Here is a 16,034-nt window from a genome sequence, read left to right on the forward strand (position 1 = left end):
TTTCTAGTGGCAATGCAATCAAACTGAGCTGCTGTAAAGACGACCTGGACAAGGTGAGGAGTAGGGGGAAACTAATTGTCCCTGCTTGACATTGCCCATTTGTTCCACCTGTGCTTTCCAAAACTCAACAGGCAAATCTTTTCCCCACCCCCACCCCCACAAAAACAAGTACAAAAAAACCTGTCAGAACCAGAGTCTGCCAAGCTACTGTATTCAGAAATATTTATAAACCAAAAATCCTAGGAGTAAAGGTCTAGTTGGTATGGGGGAGGAGGGGAAACCTGCACAAAATATGATGGAAGTTAAAAAATATCCTAGGAGATGTTAATGGCAAACAACTATATTGCTGCTCCAAAAAATACGTCCATATCATCCCCAGGAGTCAAATTCAATTTGAGGTGGCCTTTACTCCTTGGCAATAATTATAAATGGAGTTTAACAGAGGTTTCCATGTATCCTAAACTCTTGTTATCATCTATCTTACAGTCTACTTATGGATGGTTAACTTTCCTTGAAACAGTGACCTCAAGGCATTGATCTAGTGTGTGCTTTTGATGAGGCTTTGCTTCCCTAGAAAAATGTGTTCCATTGAAAAGTTGCCACATCACAATAAATCTCTCATAAAAATTAGGATCAATAATCATCAAAGGCACAAAGGGCACATCAAAAGAATCCCCAAAGTAGTCACCAAAACTGAAAGAATCACAGCAGACATATATACTATTTCTGTATGTCAAACAAGGAAGTGCAGAAAACACTTCTCAAGGTAATGAAGCCTAACGCAATGATTCATTTAAAAGGATAAAACATTTGTAAATAGGAGAATTTACGGTGGAGGAGCGGAGCAAAAAGAGCAGCTTTCCTCATCTCCAAACAAAATTTGAAATTTTATGATACCTCAGCAGGTGCCATGTTCCTAGGAATCCATCATAAACTTTGACTAAGTAACATTAGCACATAAGGTTTTGCTGACTCCACTATCTTCCTTCTTTTGATCCCACTGTGGCTCTTCTCCCATTATTTTTATAAACCCATGGACAGCCTTTGCACTAAACAGACTTGACTTGGGGGGTTTTTTCTCCTCACCCTCCAGGACTGCTTCCCCCCCCCCACTGAACTATTCTATCAGCTGAAGAGAAACAATCTGTCTACTTAGGATAGTAAAAATATTTTGTCCACCTTCTTCCAGTTTAGGCCATTTCCTTATAATATTCCCAGCTTGCTAGTTGCCTCTTTTCAAAATAAAACATGTGGTTTCTGAATTGCAGCAATAGTAGTTACTCTCTTAAAGTACAATTAGAGGACAAGGAACAGAAAGAAAACAGCCCTGTGCTTTCAATGTCCATTATTTACATCAGATTTCTCCACTTCCAATGTTCCAAGTATTAGGAACTCCTAAACAATCAGAGTCCACAAGGACGAAGAATTAAAAGACATATTTTATTAGGGCACCAAATGTGGCAAGGAATCACAGACTCCTAGCTGAACAGCACAGTTCTGAGAAGTACATTTAGAGCAAAACACAAATACTAGGTCTTTGGTAGGGGTTCTTTGGGGACACCACTGACCTCAGAAGGTGTGTGCTACAATATATATGTGTAAATTGTGTTCCTAGGTATAAAGTCCCAGATTCATCTCATGATGAAGAAGCAGTTTTTGCTAGTGTGAAGAAGCTGCATCTTGAAACTGTTCTTTCCTCCATGGTACTTCGAAGTAAGCTTTTTCTTGCTCTGTCGAAACTGACAACACAATCCTTTAAATAAGCCACTCACTTTCTGTGGTAGGGGGTCTCATATTTTTATTACTAGCAAGTGGTTTGGAGGAAAAGAGATTTAGGGTTTGGGGATTATTATTATTTTTTGAAAAAGCAATTTCACTGAGCAACATGGCTGGGAATAGATGTCTACAGTACTTGGGAGTGGAAATACATAATGAACAAAAGGCAGAGCCAACCTGATTATGGAAGTCTTTTGCAAATGCTTTCTCAGAGAAGGGAGGGCAGAGGCTCGTTAGTAATGACATTGCAAAGGGGACAGAAAGTAATGCTAGTGAACTCTGGGGAAAGCTGCCTTCCCCCACTTTCCCCTGGATCATTAACAGCAAGTTTTCACTGAATTAATGACTTCTAGGGGAGGCCAGCTGATGCTTCCTTTCAAGCACGCTATCATTTAGGATCCTTTACTAGGGAGAAACTTCTTGAGACTTTCTTTGGCTGAAAAGGACACAGAACTCTACTACAGTATCCTTCCCTAAGCTGGTGTCTAGAAGTCCTGGACTTCAACTCTCCAAATGTCTGGACAATTTCAATCACAAGTTGGATGGAGTCTGCAGGAGACAAAGTCAAACACATAGGAAGAACACCAGTTTAGGTAAAAATACAATAGTTGTAAACTTCCCAAAGTACTAAAAGGACCCTGAGGATTTTACCCTTTCCCCCTATGGGGAAAAATGGTCCAAGTGAGACATCTGGTCAGGGAGCTCTCTCTCAGGACAGGAAAGAAGGATGCAGAGTTTGGGCAGGCAGCAGCTTGAGCACTTAAGGTCTCCACCTCACACGTGGGAGAAAGCATGGCTCTTGCACAGCGGCTTGTCCTTTTTGGAATAGAACGTCTTGCCTTCCAAATTGATCTGGCAGATCTGTGGGAAAAAGACATTCTCCGTTAAATTCACATCAGTTCCTCACTCCCTCTCCCCTGATTTCAGCTTAGTAATAAAGGCTGGGGGGAGAGAATCAGTCTGAAAAACTGCCTACTGCTACTATAAATGCACATTGCAGTTGCCCGCGAACATTCATTATAACTGTATGTCCTCATTTCCCCCAGGAGCTCTGCAACAGCAACCCTGCAAGGTAGGCTGGGCTGAAAAAAGAAGACTGGCTCTACACCACTCAGGTACTTTCCATGGCTATGGAAAGCTTTGAAAGGGCCTCCCAGCTCCTGATCCAACATCTCAACCGTTGTGCTACGTTGGCTCTCTGTTGCATTTCTTCAACAGCAGACCTTCATGTTGCATAGCTCCAATCTCAATGCACAGGAAGAAGGAAGCACATCTGAAAATACGTCTTACGCCAGCCAGTCCTGCCCCCGGCTGGGAATAATAGCCTGCGGTTATTTTATAATACATTTCCCTGACGTCCAGCAGAAGTTAGTAGAATTAGATTAGTTAAAACTTGAGAGAGGGAAAGAGGGAAGAAACTGTCTTACCGCACAAACAAAGCAAGTGTCATGCCAGCTGAAGCCCAGGGCCTCAAGGAAACGATCACCGGCGTCTATTTTGAAATCACAGCCACGGCACTTGGTTCCAAACATCTTGTCATAATCTTGCACAAAGGGGAGAGATAGGACAGCAAAATGACATTCCTGAGCCAGCATTTTCAAACACTATTGTACCTAAGCTGGGGGAAAGGGCTTTGCTTGCACTGGCTCCCATAACACGCATTTCCTATGGAATAGAAGTTTGGATGGCTTGGTGAGAGGGCCGGGCCCCCAAAGCATCTAGAGAGGTCCCAAAAGCGTTCATATACTGCAGCTTTATTTTACTTAAGGAATGCCGAGTATCAAAACTCTCCACGGTTCCAGACTGGCGTCCTTCTCAGCCCAGGAGAGATTCTGAAAATTCAGCGGAGGATCTTCTGGCACTGCTTTTCTAATTTGTTATTAACATGGCAACGCTTCAAAATAAATGACAGTTCATTGGTTCTTTCCAGTGCCTGCACTCCTCAAGTATACCACCAGTTCTACTTAACATCTTTTAGTCCAATCTACAACTCTGCTATTTCCGTTCTGGGTTTCCTTCTGCTTCTATTCCATTATTTGACCTCCCTCCCCCAGCTCCCTGCTATTATAAGCTAAGCTTATAGTCTAAAACAACTCGGGTGCTTGTTGGGCTAGAGATGGCCGACAAGCCTCACACTCAAGTCAAGCAAGGCTATGCATGCTATTAAGAATCCTGTGCACCATCCCCACCCATTTTCTGATGAAAAGCAGCTGCTTGTTCATCTGGGAGACGACCAGATTTGTTCACAGCATCCAATAACGGAATGGAGGTGGAAAGAGTGACTATTTTGTTAGTGAAATTACATCTCTCCCCCTATTTCCTAATGGAATATTCCAGAGCCGCACTGTTCAGAACCAGAATGAAAGGAGGGGGGGGGGGGCGAAAAACAACAATTCCCAGCATGCTTGCTGGCTTTCTATGTGATGCAGGTACTAAACTATCATCTCCATAGTAACCTAGCAGAACTTGTACTGCCCAGCAACCATCAACAAAAGGTGATCAGACCAGGGACAGAGGAGAATTGCACAGGAAATATTTTATTTTGCAAGCTCTTCCTGCTGCCCAGGATAGAAAATCCAGGGCTAGCAATACATTCTATGATGTATGTTTCACCCAAGGCTTTCCTTTTTGGTACAAGATACTCTGATGCTACCAGGACCAATCAGGACGCTTTCCATCTCATCAGGCTGGAACGGCAGCTAAAGGCTTTCAGAAGGCTTGAAACATGGAGCCATGCCTCAATTATTCGGTATGCAGTACCTCTCTCGCAGTAGGGCTGCCCCTCTTCTATGTAGAAGGCACGATTGCGGATGGGTGTTCTGCAGGCAGCGCAGACAAAGCACTGAACGTGCCAGGTCATCTTCAGAGCATGCATAATTTCCTAAAGCAATACAAGAATGTGAGTCACTCCAGTGAATGGATACACTTTCTTGGCCGATATGAGGAGATAATTAGGAAAAAAAGAGCTTTACGGAGCACTTAGCATTGAACACGCTGTACAGCCATCATCTTGATAATCCTAGGCCAGGATGTGCTCAGGAGAGAAAGAAGAGGCTGGAGTAGGCAGGAGATTGATAAATATGCCTAGAGAAAGACGGACCAGGAAGTTCTAGCTTATAGCTCTTAAATCTTCAATAGTTTAGCACTCACTTCTGTTCCAGGCCTTGACAAAACAACCATATTACTCTCTCCTACGGCACGAGCCACCCTTGAATTAATACATTGTAAGCTTAAGGGTGGCCCTCCCGTTCTTTCTGGACTTCACTCTCCTTGGCTCAGCCAGACCGACTAAACTGGAAGGAGGGGAACTGAGGCAGGAACAGCTGAAGGGTTAAGAGTCACCAGGCTTTCCTAAGTGTCCCTAACTTACAGCATACCTGAAGCTGTGACCTGCTACCCCAAAGGCCACGTTTCACCTGAACTCACCCCTGTAATCTTCTTCTTGCACTTGGCACAATTGGGGGCATAGCGCATGTCGTAACACTTGGGGCAAAAGATGGAGCCCTTTTCCTCAAAAAAGCCACCCTCATCAAGCATCTTCCTGCACTGTGAGCAGGTGAACTCTTCTGGGTGGTAGTAGCGTCCCAGAGCCATCAGGTAGCGCCCCCTGTTGGAAAGCAAAGAGAAAGGGTTGGTGGTGGATTGGCAGCAACTCTCTTCAGTTGCTCTCCCACCAGCCTCCATTACGCGCATGGCAGGAAGCCAAAAAGCACACTCCTGAGACCCCAGACGTATTCAGTCCTCGTTAGCAAAGGCAATTTGTACTTTTATCTCCTCAAATCAAGTGATGAGGAAGAAGAGAGAGGAATAGCAGGCCCCACTGGATGCTGCTAAAGTCCAACCGCCAGCATTTCTAACCGCTGGCCATGTTGGCTGGGTTGCTGGAGCTATAAGACAGCAGCAGGGGGAGAGCTCCGTGAGTTCCCCACCCTAGACGAAAAACTCCATGGCTTACCTGATGATTTTGTTGCACTGATAGCAGATGGGTGTTTTGCTAGCGCTCTCCGGGGCTTGCTGTGCAGCCTGGACAATGGAGTTGCGGTTCTGCACAGGCGTTGGGGTGGCTGGCTGGCTGTGCGTGCTCAGCACAGTGCTAGTTTTATCTGGTGCATATCGCTCAGCGAAGGAAGGATCCACAGCCCAGGGTGGACGACTAGAAGGTCCCGTGATAGGTGCAGGCTTTGGAGCAGTGGAGCCTGGAGGAATTACACAAGGTATCTGGCACTTCACTTTTTACGGGGTGTTTGCGTGATCCAAAATGGGCAAGGCTAATGCTATGATTCTGTGCAGGTCACTGGGAATACCTTACGCTTCAGCTTTTCTTAAGGGAAAAGAATAAATCTGCTGCTAACCTATGCATGCACAGAGGACAATTTAAAAATTAGCTCGGTCTTTTACAGAGCTGAAAGCTGTAGCAGCTTCCACAATCAAAAAAGGACATTCTTTTGAGGTCCCCCACCCCCCCAATCCCTCAACTTTCCTGCTGAGGGACCACCGTTCCACCTGCCTTTCTCCCTAGCGTGCAAGGCTCCTGCTTACCATATCCGGGCTCCACTGTCAAGGCGGGTGCAGAAGGCAGATCTGGCATGGAGACCTGGCTACAAAATAACCAATTAGTTCCAAATGACCTGGCTTTTTACCCTATACTCAAGCAGAGGCTGGCCCTTCATATACACTTAACAGAGGAGAGAGAACCCAACCTAAGTTCTTAGGCTTTTTTGGGCAGGGGGGGTGTTCCCCATTCCCCAGGCAGGAATTAAAACCAGGACAAAGAAAGCATAGGCTGCGTACTCTGTGTAGCAGTGACCCCTGTTGGCTGGTTTGGTTCTCCAATACAGGAGTTAAAGGAAGGGGAGTTCATGAAACTAAAGGGCAAGTGTCAGTTCTGAGCCCAGGAAGTCCGAAGCTGGCTGAGAAGTATTCTTCCAACTTACGTGGAAAGGTGGCATCCCTCTTTTGCCCTCCACAGGACCAAGGAAAAGTTCAATTTAACTAGCCTCAAAAGAAGGTTTAAAGAACTACTGTACATAGATAGCGCTGAGGGCAGGGACTGTTGTCTCTGCATGCACTCAGAAGAAAGAACATTTATTCCTCCATATAGTTTCCCTTCCTAAAGAGAGACACAGGAAACAACAGCCAGCTCTTCTCCAAGCGCCACCATGTTCCTCCAGGGCAGTCAAGATTGAATCCAAGGCTGCAGGGGAAAGTAGGGGTCTTGCACGCTTACAGAGGAAACGTCTCTTAAATAGTTGTTCCGTTGGGGCAGTTCCCGAGTCATTAAACAGCGATATAGAAACAATGCCTGGTTTTAATGCTGTAGGAGAGCAAACTCTACTAAGGTTCCCTGCAGGAGGTAGTAGGACTGTCCCACTCAGAACTGAAGATCCTGATTAAAACAAGGCACAGAACGCTATCCAGTACCTCTGATTGAAAGCATTTGCCACTGAGTCAGGAACAACAGTAGCTGGCAACTTATACTTAGGCCCGTGGTGGCAAACCTATGGTACGGGTGCCACAGGTGGCACGCAGAGCCCTCTTTGTGGGCACACGTGCCATCGCCCCAGTCCTAGGCCTTCAGCTGGGTTTTATAAAACCTTTTAGCTTTAGGCCTTTGCCATGTGCAAAAAAAAGGTTAAATCAATTAATTTCAACTTCTTGCGGGGAAAAAAATATCTTGCAAAGTTGGAATTGATTGATTGAACTTTTTAGTCCCACCCAGTCTGCCATTACCACTGCAGCCATGCCCACCCAATGGGCCACGCCCACCCAATGGGCCATGCCCACCGGGCACCCAATGATACATAAGTGGGTTTTGGGTTGCAGTTTGGGCACTCGATCTCTAAAAGGTTCGCCATCACTGACTTAGGCTGTGTGTTTGGTGTAACTGTCAGGAGGCAGCTTTGTAAAAAAACAAACTGCTTGAAAGCACCCACAGAACACTCCCATCTTCTCTGAATCATACTGGAGTGGTGCTGAACTATATTCTTAACATTTTAAGAAAATCAGCCAACCCAGCTCTTGCTACCTTCATCTCTCTTTGATGATTACATGCTTTTTGTGATATCTGATAAAAGTATGTTGGGAGGACAGGGTGAGGATGTGATGTATACTTTGGTACAGCTTCGTGCTGTTTTCGCATACAACTCTAGTCACTGGTGTTTCGATGGGATCGTATGCCAACCGCAAACCAACAGGATAATAGGACCGTGCTAGATTTTCCCAGATGTTCAGGCCTTGTGCCTGAAAAAAGGGCATCCAGCTTATACGTAGATCATTTAGTAGAAATAAATCATCAGTGTAGAGCTTAGAGGGACATTTCAAGGTCAAATACTACCTCGGTGGCAGAGAAGAGGTGAAATCAAGTGGCAGTTTGGGTTTGTGTGATGAATCACAGAGGAAGCCACCTCAGTCCTGGAGCCGGCCTTTCCCAGCAGATGATCCAGGAGGAAGAGAGCAGGATGCTACCTGCGCTTCAGCAGAAAATGCGGCTTGTAAGGAGCAGCAGGCCTGCACCAGAACATAATCTCACCCAAAATAGAAAGGTAAAGAACTGAAGAAATGTCAAATGAAGTAAAGAGGCAAGAGCACGCTCAGGATGTTCATCAGGATGTTCATCAATTATTTCCTTTCCCTTTCTTAAGATATCTACTTGGGGTGAGCTGAAAGAAAACACTCCTCTCAGGGTGCAAGCACATAGCCACCCCCCCCCCCCAATCTCATGCAACAACAATTGTGGTATGTGATTTTATCTAAACTCTACTACCATTCTGATTGAAAGCGATGGACTGTAGATCTGAAAATGATCACACACACAAACACCTTTAAAACACACAGGCAACGTTTCTTCACATCAGAGACTGTCATGTTTGGGGAATCTCACATATTTTATCACCAGGCAGGAAACAGGCTTCTCTCTCTCTCTTTCTCATTGGCTCTCTTTCTCTCTCTTTTAATACAGATTGTTCCTCACACTTAAGATCCCCCCACCTGCAGTGGAAAGTGGCACAGCTCAGCAAGATCTGCCCCACATCCTCCCAGGCTGAAGAGAACAATGGAATGCGGGCACCTTAAGGAGGCTGTGAGGCGGTTTGTTCTGCTCTAGCTCAAGGGAATTTGTCCTTTTCTTTTAAAAATCCACATTTACCTCTGCTCATACAGTGATTTGCCCAAAGAGTATTTTTTGTATCTCTGTTCCATGACAAGAACCGAAGGCTCAACCGCTATCCTGTTTCTTATTCACTACCTAATAATGTAATCCTCAGAAAACAGTCCACAGAGGAAAGCGGGGAGGGGAAGAAAACTCCAGATTGCTGATTGGTTTCTGCCCCCAAAGATGCCAAGATAAAACGGCACCTGAAAATACTTATTTCATTCATATATATATATATATATATATATATATATATATATATATATATATATATATATATATATATATATATATACATATATATATACATATATATATACATATATATACATATACAGCCATAACTTCCAAAGACTCACAGCTATTAGCATCACAACAAAAACCAGACAAAACAATAACTGAAATATCCCTAGTAAAAAAATAAATATAAAGAAAATGAGGAAAGAAACAGTAATCCAAGTCATAAACAACAGTCTATTGTTCATTAATTTACAGAAGGCTACCACAGACAGAGCTAATCTAGAATAATCCAGAATACTTGCACTATTACTAAGAAGTGTCTCCTGGACTTCACCTCACAAATATGGGACACTATCAACACATTTCCCCAGGAGAGTTGTATTAGATAGGTCAATTCTAGTTGGAGAAAATGGCTTTGCAAGATACCAAAGTTGCAAACTATTAAGTATTTTACAATGTAGGTTAAAACCAGCAGTTCGTTCTCCACTCATAAAGGTTCCCCCGCACATGCGTGCTAGTCGTTTCCGACTCTAGGGGCCGGTGCTCATCTCCGTTTCAAAGCCGAAGAGCCAGCGCTTGTCTGAGGACGTCTCCGTGGTCATGTGGCTGGCATGACTAGACGCCAAAGGCGCACGGAACGCTGTTACCTTCCCACCGTAGTGGTCCCTATTTTTCTACTTGCATTTTTACGTGCTTTCGAACTGCTAGGTTGGTAGAAGCTGGGACGAGTAACAGGCACTTGCTCTGTTACGCGGCACTCAGGATTCGACCTGCCAAACTGCCGACCATCTGATCGACAAGCTCAGCGTCCTAACCCACTGAGCCACCGCGTCCCTTCTCCACTCATAGTACAGATATAATATACTCATGCCCCCCCCAAAAGGCAGATACCAAATAGACCGTCTTCAAAAGCAATCCACGGAGAACAGATTGCAGTATTTTAAACAAGCATTAAGGGCCCAAGTCTCCATTATGGTCACACTCAAGATAGGATTACGACTGGCATACTAAATGAAGACAAAGACCTCTCCTAACCACAACTAACTACATCTGCCCATCTCATCCAGCAGAAGGTTTCCAAAATATAGATCTCCTTCAAGCATAGTGCTCTGCCTCACCACCCACCCCAAGAAAACACTGGAACCAACAAAGAACCTCAGTGAAGAAACAGCAACTTAACCAATGGATTCATCTTTAATCTTCTGTTTTATTCTATGCAGGATGCAAAACCTCTAGACATCAGGACAAGGCTTCAGTGGCATCTCTGGCAGGCCCAGGGTAGTAACGTATAATTATCATCTGCATATTTACTATCACCTCTGAACAGTGGATTACCTTTTCCAGCAGCTTTATGTTAATGCTAAAAAGACTGGAAAAGACCAAACCTTGTGCCACCCCACAAGGGAATGATTATTGACTCAAACTGTTCTCTTAATGTCAACCAACTGGAACTGAGGAAGAACAGTACCACTATAAACAGTGCTTCTACTCCCCACAGTACTGAAGCCACAAAAAAAGTCTAAAAGGATCATGAAGGATGCACTACTTCTGTGCATATCTCAATAAAAGCATCAGTTTGAGTGGCCAACTCCAGCTCTGTCCTATGCTCAAAACTAACCTTTAACTGAAATACATTCAAATAATCTGCTTCTACTAGACTGGTCTTCAAGGAATCCTTGACAAACTTCTCCCCAGTGAGCTGGACTAGAACAGATAAACAAGCACCCAAAGGTACAAGAACAAGAGAATTACTGTGGAAAAGCTCAGAAGCTATTGCAAAACAATTCCAGCAATTGCTGCGTGTTAAATGCAATTTCTAGTCCAATCAATATTTAAATTCCTGCATCTTTCTCCTACCTGCTCAGTATACATGCCTGCAAGAGACTCTCTTTTGGGTGGAATGGGAAGTTTCCATTTGATCCATGTTTTGATAACAGCCAAATGTGGCATCAAGTTGTTTGTTTTTGATTGTGTGAGAACTGTTCCCAACCACCCACTCAAAAACCTTCCCTTAAAAAAAGGTGTTGAATAGCTGTCAAAAATAACCAGCTACTGTAAAGGGACAATCTATTAAGGAGAGGCTCCACGGAAGCCTCCTTCAAGACTGCTGGCATTGTCATCTTCCAAATCCAAACCCAGCCAGTTATGCCCCCACCAATACTTTACAAAGCCAGCGAGGGCATGAGTATAGCCACAGTGTATCTAGTGACTAGATCATCAGTCTGTGGGTCAAAAGGATAATATTGTAAGGTGTCTCCTGATGTCCTCATTGGACATCACCCATAAAGAGTCAACACTTCAGCAACTCTTGAGTAAATATATCAGAAAATGCTGTGTGAAACAGCTACAATGGCCAGGAGGGAACTACACCTATTCATGTTCCCCAAGAGAGACCTAGACATACAAAATGAAGCTTCTAATTAACAATGCCAGTTTGGTCTAGTGATTGAAAAGCAGAGATGGTGAGTTCTAGACCTCCCTTAGCCATGAAAGCCAACTGGGTGCCTTAGGCGAGTCATTCACTCACTCTCTCCTTAACCCAGCTCACCTCACAGGGGTGTGGTTGTGAGAAGATGGGAAGATATGTTCCATATGTTCACCACTTTGAACTATTTATAAAAATAATAAAGGATATACACAAACAAATGTAACAGTGGAGAGCTGCACTTTTTTACTGCCATGATGTTTGAGTTTGAGCTCCCACCTACATATTCAGGTTGAGTCCTTGTTTTTCTCCGTCAACACTCCAAATGTCACATTTTCTGCCTCATCTCTCCCAGAGTTCCTCAATAATTTAAGGTGTACTCTAGGAGTAGTGAATACAATCTTGTCAAGAGCCTGAATCACCTCTTGATGCCTGGCAATAAATGAAACTACCTATCAGGTGCAGAGAAATTTCTCAAGTTCCTCCCAGAAGCCTGCCTTGGACAGACCATTTTAATAAGTTACAGAGTCCGCAGAAATCCTCGGTGGTAGTACATCTCAAATGGATCAGGAAATGATCTGATCACAACAAAGAGATAGATATTCCCTCCACATCTGGATCACAGCCCAAACATTTTGAGGAAAATTAATGTTCGATGTAGGCCAATTGGCATGCATAGGAGCAGTGATTATTTGAGACAAGCCTATGGTTGCCAGTTGCCACAGAGGCCAGCGATCCTCTAGTTCTTCCAGACCTAACCCTTAGAGCAGACATGTCAAACACAAGGCCCGGGGGCCAGATCCGGCCCGTGAAGTGGTTTCATGTGGCCCGCGAAGCCATCCTGGAAACAGTGAGGGAACGGCCCCCACTGCCTTGGCCCTGGCCCAGAGAACCTCAGATCTGTCCCACTCCTGCCCAGGTCCCCATAGGCACCATTGATGCGAATGATGTAGAGCTGGCCACGCCCACCCAGTAGGCCATATGCACTCTGGCCACGCCCACCCAATAGGCCACGCCCACCCTGGCCATACCCACCCAGCCCCGAGGGCAACCGCAATGCTAATGCGGCCCTCAATGAAATTGAGTTCAACACGCCTGCCTTAGAGCATAGAGACCAATGTCAGCCAGCACCAGAAAGTTAGAAAATTCCAAGCTTACAAGTGAACAGAGACTGCTTTCCCAACTGCATCCTAAGTGACCTTTCAGATGACACATAGGCTGGTACTGCACTGAAGAACAATTGCTCACCCACAGCTTGGTTTAGTTCACCAGTGACTCAGCATCTCCAGTTTCAGTAGCCTATACAATAATAAATAGGCAGGAGCCAGATATGAGAATAGAAGCATTTATTTTTACTACAAAATGGAAAGTAGTAAGCGAGTCTCCATCTAGACTGCAAAGTCTTGACTACATTTCAGGCACTCAACAGTGGGCGACTATGGGGCGCTGTACAGATAATTCTGTATCATGCACGTAGGCCAAACATTGATAAAAACTCTTACAACACAGAATTGTAGTCAACAGAGGAGCATGTAACATGCCCTCCATTAGGGAAAAGGACACTCTCGGTGCAGAAAGAGAGACAGAGCAATTCACCCCTCTTCCCGAGTCTGCTCTGATCCCGGCAAGAGCATCTGTATCGCACTTCTCAAACGTGGCTGTTTTCTGCAAATTAAGGCGCCTGGGTATAGATCAAGTGCAAAACAGACCTCTCCAATCAAATTACGGGCAACAAGATAGTTTTGCAATCTCTCAAGATCTCATCAGCCCACCCAGAAAGGAATGTCTATCCTTCCCTGAAGGTAGCAAACAAACACCAACACTCATAGCCGAGGGAGCAAGGAGAGGCAAAGGATAACCATGGCAGGGTGGAAGACCAGAGGGAAGACCCATTTTCTCTAACAGTTGTGGAGAGGCAGAAGGGGGGTTACCTGGAAAAGAGTATATTTTTTTTCATTTCCAGTCCAGTGCTGAGAAACTATATCAGAAAGTGGCAAAGGTAGACTGTACAGCCCTTACGGTTCCAAGATTCTATGCCGCCCAAGGAGATTTTTGAGCCGGTTAAACTGAGAACTACCTGTGCAGGTATTGGAAACTTAAGACCAAGGTTCAAACCCCCGTGCTTCCACGAATTACACTACTGTGTTTCCTTGGGCCAGTCATTCTCCAGCACAGATCAATCGTTACATTCCAGGAGTTGGGGGGGGGGAGAGACTTCCTATTTTCAAGTTACACTCAACAGCCAAAAGGAAACAGACAGAAATGTGCCTGCCCTATTAACATCGGCATGGGCACACAATCAACAGAAGGGTCGAGTCAGGAGAGCAAGACAAGATCAGTCTACGCATCCTAGGAGAGCACATTCAGAGAGGTAGCTGATCGCTGGTGGTGCCAGTCACGCAGGTGAGTGTAACGGGGGCTCTGGAGTTCCAGGACAAACTTTTCTCTAGAAAAAGAAAATGAAAGGGAAGACAGACAGTGGAAACAGTAGTGGGGAGGGAAAGAGGAGAGAGAAACAGAGTGCATGCAGAACACAGGTCACACAACGCCCAACCTGTTTCAATAGTACCCCATCCTCAAAGGAGGGGAAAAAAGGACTTCTCTGTCTCCTCTTTACCCCAGCAGACAGTAATGCTGTGAAGCAAGTTATTCATACACCACCTCAAATCAGTAACAATTAAACAATAATTTAAGCCGTTAGCTTATGATCTAGTAGTCCGTCATGTGAACCCAGAAAACTGGCTTGATAAACCGTGGTTAACTATGGATGTATTGTATGAACTATCTGTGATAAGAGAGAAAAAGTGTCTCTGTAAGCAAGTCTGAAGCCCTAAACCCATCTCAGCTGGCATCCCTAGCTCTTGAGGAACTCAGGCAGAAATCTTCCATCTCTAACCCTAAGAAATCCGAGCCCCAAAGATCTGGCCCTTCTTACCTGGCCGCCTTAAGATGCTCGTCATCTGGGTCTCGCACTGGCAGCAGCAGAAGGAAAGGAGAAAGAGAGAGAATCAGAGTTTGGGCCAATCAGGTTGGCAGATGGAAAGGAAAAAAACAAGATTTAATTAGGGCTATCCCCAAGAGAGATGGGGACTGGGCATAGTAGTTGGGGTGAGGGAAGGAGAAGGAGATGCCTGCAGAACATTTAGCTGCATCCCCAGAGGAGATTGCATAAGGCCAAGGGAGCATCCGCAGGGATACAAAGGAGAAGGAAGAGGAGGAGGAGGAGGAGGAGGAGGAGGAGGAGGAGGAACAATGCAAGCATCTCACACTGACCATGGAGACCGAGCGAGAGAAGGACCAGAGCTGTCACCAAATCTCAGGCACCACTGCACCCATTTCCTGAAGTGGCAGATCTGAAAAGCTTGCAATTTCCCCTGAGTCTCTACCGGGAACTGGCCACTGTCAGGGATGGGAAAATAAAGCTTGCCGTGGCCCTTAAATGGTTTCCACCAAAGGGGCACTTACTGAATTCTGTTCCTGTGAGATGGGCCAGAATGCGGAAGGAAGGAGACTGAGTAGTCCCAGTCCGTGGTCGCCAGTCCTCCGTGTCCTCAATAAGTCTCTTTTTACTGGCATCGCTGGGGAAGAAAGCCGGCAGGCTCACCAGCCGCAGAGAGTGCCTACAAACAGACCAGGGCGCTCAGCCAGAACTGCACTAAAAAGAGAAGTCGCCAGCCATGCATCGCACACAAACACACACACATACACACGGCAATGAATCAAGAGACAAGGCCACTCTAAAGGGCCAGATCAATGACCTGTCCTTCAGAAGTAATAATGAGATCCTGAAGCTCACCCCATCAGTCCCTGTCCACCGCCGGTTAATTTTCTGTAGCTGAAGAAATGTATCAGCTAGAATTGCAGGTGGCTGAAGGTCCAGAGAGTCACAATCTTAACGGATGTGAAGGGTGAGGGCTCTGAAGGCTGCTTTTAATATCCTTCCCCGCTCCCGTGATTCTACTTACTGGGAGGAAGGGAGACTAGGCGGACCATACTCTGGGAGGAAATAGGAAGCTCTCGTATTTGCACTTCCTTCAAGCAGAAGGGAAACCATTTCATCAGGGGGGCTGATCACCTGACTGGGGAAGGTTAGAGAGCTGGTATGTCACACTTAGCATCAGTGGCAAATTATTTTCTAAAAGCTGTTCGGCAGTGAACACAGATGGGCTCTGAGGAGCCGCACACAGGAAGCTTTGGGCTGACTGTCCACGATGTGAAGCTGCAGCCATTTTCTCACCTCTGATTAGGATACACTGCTTCTGAATGTGAAGGTGCCGATTAGGGAATGTAAGTCGTAGCTGTGAAGTGATTTATTCTAGCTCCTTTCTGCATCAATGTCTTTGGCCCTTTCTGTGGCCATTTTCAAAGCAAACACATAAAATACAGAGTGTCTGCTTGTACAGCTCTTATTGTGAACTAAATCTCATTTTGTTTTGTCCCGAC

At 45.3% G+C, this 16,034-nt stretch overlaps 1 protein-coding gene across 5 annotated transcripts in view; it reads right to left on the reverse strand.

Annotated features, from left to right (window-relative positions):
• Window positions 1–1,421: 1,421 nt before the first annotated feature.
• PDLIM7 (PDZ and LIM domain 7) overlaps window positions 1,422–16,034 on the reverse strand; it is a 58,970-nt gene continuing 44,357 nt past the window's right edge. For 3 of the 5 annotated variants that reach the window (XM_083352949.1, XM_083352951.1, XM_083352950.1), the window contains exons 6-11: window positions 6,316–6,374; window positions 5,732–5,972; window positions 5,203–5,383; window positions 4,537–4,657; window positions 3,204–3,319; window positions 1,422–2,637 (exon numbers count right to left, since the gene is read on the reverse strand). In XM_083352949.1, the coding sequence (XP_083209075.1) occupies window positions 2,551–2,637; window positions 3,204–3,319; window positions 4,537–4,657; window positions 5,203–5,383; window positions 5,732–5,972; window positions 6,316–6,374 (805 nt within the window). In that variant the 3' untranslated portion in view covers window positions 1,422–2,550. Of the gene's footprint in view, window positions 2,638–3,203; window positions 3,320–4,536; window positions 4,658–5,202; window positions 5,384–5,731; window positions 5,995–6,315; window positions 6,375–14,526; window positions 14,564–15,056; window positions 15,212–16,034 lie in introns of all 5 variants that reach the window. The other 2 variants (XM_083352952.1, XM_083352953.1) reach the window with 2 other exon arrangements.

The sequence above is a fragment of the Vipera ursinii genome (assembly GCF_947247035.1).
Source record: "Vipera ursinii genome assembly, chromosome: 2".
Taxonomy (NCBI): domain Eukaryota; kingdom Metazoa; phylum Chordata; class Lepidosauria; order Squamata; family Viperidae; genus Vipera; species Vipera ursinii.